Consider the following 4,781-nt stretch of genomic DNA (forward strand, 5'->3'; position numbering starts at 1 on the left):
AGAATACAAATTTATAATGATAACATCTGAAATTTTTGAGCACAAATATGTCTGTTCACTTTTTGAGGAAAGGGCATTTAGCTGCCCCAAAAGGGACACTATTGTTAATGTATTATACTGTAGTTTTAACTTCTTTCATGCTCTGGGCTGACATAGAGTGTAAGGAGTTATTAATACTATCAGAAACGTACCTCGATCTGTGTTTGAGCGTAGACGAGACAGGCCTCCAAACGATGCACTCTTTTCTGCGCTTTCCTTATAATAACTTTTTTCTCACTATGCATCAAAGCACTTGTGGTGGCTATCTCAAACTTACTGTTGGGGGAATTTAATCCCAATTCTGCACTAAAATAAGATGAATAAATTCTATTCTAATTTAAGAAAAATGCAGGGTTCATCTGTTTTGTGTATGCCACTGTAGGAGCTTTATGGAGGCTCCGCTCTCAAGGGACTTTATATTTCTACTTAATATAATCTGTAATTCAATGCTAGAAGAGATTGTTATTCTACCATAAAGGCTTTTCTACACCAGAGCTCCAAGTAGTCATGTGGAACTAACAAGAGAAGATAGAGAATGTTCTAGTGACAACCTCCTTCTACCTACCTGACACTTCTCAACTTCTTAATAATCTTTATTATTTACACTGTAGCTAGTTTCACTCTAAAACTACATTATGTGCCATTAAGAATGGGATGATTCATAGAAATGTTAAATAAAATTTCTCTGAGAAGGGTTATAGGACTACCATTTCTGGGAGTATGGTGGATTAGATAAACTAAAACCCCCTCCTTGAAATGCTAAGAAATGCTGAATAAAAATTCTTAAAAATTCTTGGGGGGGGGCAGTGGGGAGGCAAGGGCAACATACATAACCTAAACATCTGTACCCCCATAAAATGCTGAAATAAAAAAAAAATTCTTTTAGACGCATAGCTCAGCTCTCAGTAAACAAATTTATCAGAAACCAAAACCTGACCAGCCTGAGCAAGAGTGACACCTTGCCTCTACCAAAAATAGCAAAATTAGCTGGGTGTGGTGGCATGTACCTGTAGTCCCAGCTACTTGGGAGGCTGAGGCAAGAGGATTGCTTGAGTCCAGGAGTTTGAGGTTGCAGTAAGCTATGATGACGCCACCACTGCACTCTACCCAGGGTGACAGAGCAAAAAAACAACAACAACAAAAAAAAACCCCAAAAAAATAAAAAATCACAAAAGACAAACAAACCCAAAAACAAAAAAATGAAACCGAAATCTAAGAAGGAACAGGGAACTAAAACAAGAATCAGATGACATTAAGCTGCCACTGAAGGATTTGTGGGAAATAGAGGGGAAATAGAATAGAATGAGGGGGATTGGCAGTGACAACAGGGTGAGGGTGGTGATGCAACTTAAATAGTATAGAAGGGAAGGGCCTCACTGAGTAAGTGACATTTGAACAAGATCTGTGAGCAGGTGTCTGGAGGAAGAGGATTTCAGGCAAAAGGAACAGCAAGTGCAAAGGCACTGAGGCAGCAGTGTACCTGGCATTCTTGAAGACAGCAAGGAGGCCAGTGTAGCTAGAAGGGAATGAGGGAGGGAAAGAGTAATAGGAGATGATAGGCAACCAGGGGCCTAGACATGTAGAATCTTACAAGCCCTTGAAGACTTTGGGTTTGACTTTCAGAGTAATGAGTTTTAAGCACAGAAGTGACATAATCTAGTTCACAGGATCACTATGGCTGGCTTTTTAGGATAGACTCTAGGAAGGAGAAGAGACAAGGATGAAAGCCAGAAGACAAGCAGGAGATGACAGTGGCTTGGACCACAGAAGTGATGCAGGGCAGTTCTCCAGGTGGCCTTGGACTCACCCAGTTTCCCCCCTTTTTCACTTGTAGTTCTCAAGAATAACTGTGGAATGTGCTGGGAATGCAACATCTTAAGATAATGAGGAGCTGGCCAAACAGCCTGGCTCTGTTCCAGTTCCCCCTAGAAACAGAATGTTCTTTAACACTTTAGCCTAATGTGTCATGTGGCCTCGGGGTATAAAACCCAGAGTGACCTGCTTTCTAGGGTCCCTCAGCTGTGGTGCAAGTGGGACACACACAGATGGGACTCCATCTGCTTCAGGCAGTTTTCTTAAGCCTTAGGGGACCAGCAGACAATGACTCCCAGGCTTCCGCTGTCCCTTGCTACCTATCTGTAAGTTATAAACCCACTCATAGAACTTGTTATGGGTGGATGTTCTGTCTCACTGGACTCAGATAAGTTGGTAACCAGCTGCCATCCAAAATGCAGGACCCTGCCATTGCCACTGCTGCCACCACAGATGGTGGTGAACTGCTTAGCTGCTCCAGCTGCTGGAGCTAGCACATTGGCTGTCTTCATCTTCATATCATCTTTAGAATCTTTTCCATGCATATTTCCTGGGTTTCGGTTGATAAAAATTAGTGAAATCTTGCAATTCTTTTGTTGTGTAAACCATCTCCTCTTGACCAGATCTTTTTTTTTTTTTAAGTGGACAGGAAGTAGGATTTATTGGAGGGTATGAATAAGGAGGGGCAGCACTGTGGAAGCCCTCACAAGTGCCGGGCCCACCACTTGTCCAGGGTCTCAATTAGATCTTGTCTATATCCTCTTGGGGCACGTTAGCATCTGATTCTACTTCTAGGGGTGAAGACACGAGGTGGGGATGGGGCATCTGGACAATCAGCAACTTCTTGCAAGATGACGGCTTCCAGCTCTGCAAGCGAGGCTGTACCAGCCTCATCAGACAATGGTGGAAAAGCTGCAGAGATACAGCAGAATTTGGGAGGGAAGTGGTACTTGGATTCATTCAAATCCACCCAAATTCCCAGGGCTTCCTTCTTTCCCAATCAATGCCCTCAGTGTTCACGGTAGGAACCTGATGAGGCTGCAAATTAAATTTATCTTGTCATTCTGCTACCTGCAGCATTAGGCTTCACACCTGATCTTTACAACATTGGCCCCAAGGCTACATGAAATAAGAGGTTCTTCTTGGGCAGTCATACAAGCCTGGGTCCTCTGATCATGCTTCAGTTTGTCATTTTTCTTTTTTTATGCTCTCTCGTGTAGTCCAGGGGCTCAAAAATTCAGAAAACTTGTCCCTGCTATTGCCATTGCAGCTGCCACAGCCACCCCACTTCCATGAAGCTGACAAATGGACACCTGCAAACACCCACCGCTGTCACAGCTTTCTTGTCACCTGGAAATGCCACAGAAAGATGGCTCTACCTCCTGTCTACCCTCTAAACCTCCCAGCAGTGCTTCACATTTGGGGAACTTGAACCATGCCCAGAACCTGAGCTACAAGGGAAGTGTACGTTTCAGCTGGGGACACTGCACTACAGGGGGAATGTACAAGGGAGGCAGGAGTGGAGGCACAATAGTTAATGTATATTTGAGGTCTATCTTGGGACGACCTTCCTCCCTCACCCCAGCTAAGATGTTGAGAGTACAGACTCCTGGTTCTAATTTTAGCTCCACTGCTTACTAGCTGTGTCACCTAACTTCTCAATGCCTCGAACCTCAGTGTTCTCATCCGTTGAATGGTATTAATAGTGGCGCCTATCTCCCGGTATTGTTGTGAGGATGTATGTATTGACCAGTGTGTGAGACAAGGCAAATCCTCAATACTCTTAAGTCACTGTGACAGTGAGCCAGTGTGACTCTGGGAGTGTGTCACAAACCATCAGGTGAGTAAGATTTATTATAAATAGAGGGCTACTTGGATTGCACTTTGGTAGGAAACTCCACGAGGTCCTGTGGGAAGCAGGTGGCTCTCCTTAACTGCAGGACTGGCCCCCAGGTGCCTGGTACGGGGGCAGGCAAGTACCTGTCCGTCCGTGGATGGGTGGGTGGGAACGGACTGAAGGGCGATTCCATCCCCGGCCTCTCCTCACCAACTTTGTGGACTCGAGGGAGCAGCAGTGAGGAATGGAGGGAGGGGCACAGGCCCCGATTTGAACTGGATCCTGGGGTTGCCACCTACCAGCGGAGGGTCCCTGGGTGAGTTCATTTACTCAGTTTCTTCTGTTGTCAACTGGAGCCGATAATATCCACCTCCCCAACCCCACCCCAAATGTTTGCGTTGAAGAATAAATGGGATCACAGCGAGGCAACAGGGTCCTCTCCTCCCGGCCGACCCTTCCCCACAGGGGTCGGTAACTGGCCCGGGGGCGCCAAGGGCGCAGGGTCCCGACGCCGCGGTAACTGCACTTGGGTGTGGAGCCCGCCCAGGGGGGCCTCCCGCGCACCCCGCGGGGCAGCAGCGGACTTGTGCGGGAGGGGCCGGGTGGCGGAAGAGGAAGGAGGAGTCCGCGGGGAAAACGAAACCGAGAGCCAGCCGCCCAGACTCGGCTGCGCTCCGCCCGGCGCGGCGGCGCAGGGTCAGCTGGGCTGGTGGGCGCCGGAGAGCGCGGGGACGGCGTGGACGCGAGCGGCAGCCCCCGGCCGGGCAGCACCGGAGCGCGGTCCCAGGCCCGCAGCCCAGGTGGGGGCCCTTCCCGGATCCCTGGAAAGGATCACGGAGCGCGATGGCAACTGAAAGCCATTTTCCTCCCACGAAAAATTTTGTTCAGTGCAGGTAAAAACTCCCCCAGGCAGAGACTGGGGGGTGGGGGAGTCTAGGTGAAAACGGATCGATCTAGGACTCAGACAGACGGGAAATATGGAGGCCTGAAATACCCATAGATTGGCTAAATAGTCTCTGGCTAAAAAATCTCTTGCCTGGAGGGTTGCAATAGTTTCCCAATTGCCCAGTCTCAGCTCCTGCCCCCGCTCTGT

At 48.0% G+C, this 4,781-nt stretch overlaps 1 protein-coding gene across 3 annotated transcripts in view; it reads left to right on the top strand.

Annotated features, from left to right (window-relative positions):
- Positions 1-4,379: 4,379 nt before the first annotated feature.
- Positions 4,380-4,781, top strand: part of EIF2AK2 (eukaryotic translation initiation factor 2-alpha kinase 2) — a 30,552-nt gene continuing 30,150 nt past the window's right edge. For 2 of the 3 annotated variants that reach the window (XM_012653878.1, XM_012653880.1), the window contains exon 1: positions 4,380-4,581. In XM_012653878.1, the coding sequence (XP_012509332.1) occupies positions 4,532-4,581 (50 nt within the window). In that variant the 5' untranslated portion in view covers positions 4,380-4,531. The remainder of the gene's footprint in view (positions 4,582-4,781) is intronic. The other variant, XM_012653879.1, reaches the window with a different exon arrangement.

This window comes from Propithecus coquereli, unplaced genomic scaffold (assembly GCF_000956105.1).
Source record: "Propithecus coquereli isolate 6110/MARCELLA unplaced genomic scaffold, Pcoq_1.0 Scaffold43, whole genome shotgun sequence".
NCBI classification, from domain to species: Eukaryota; Metazoa; Chordata; class Mammalia; order Primates; family Indriidae; genus Propithecus; species Propithecus coquereli.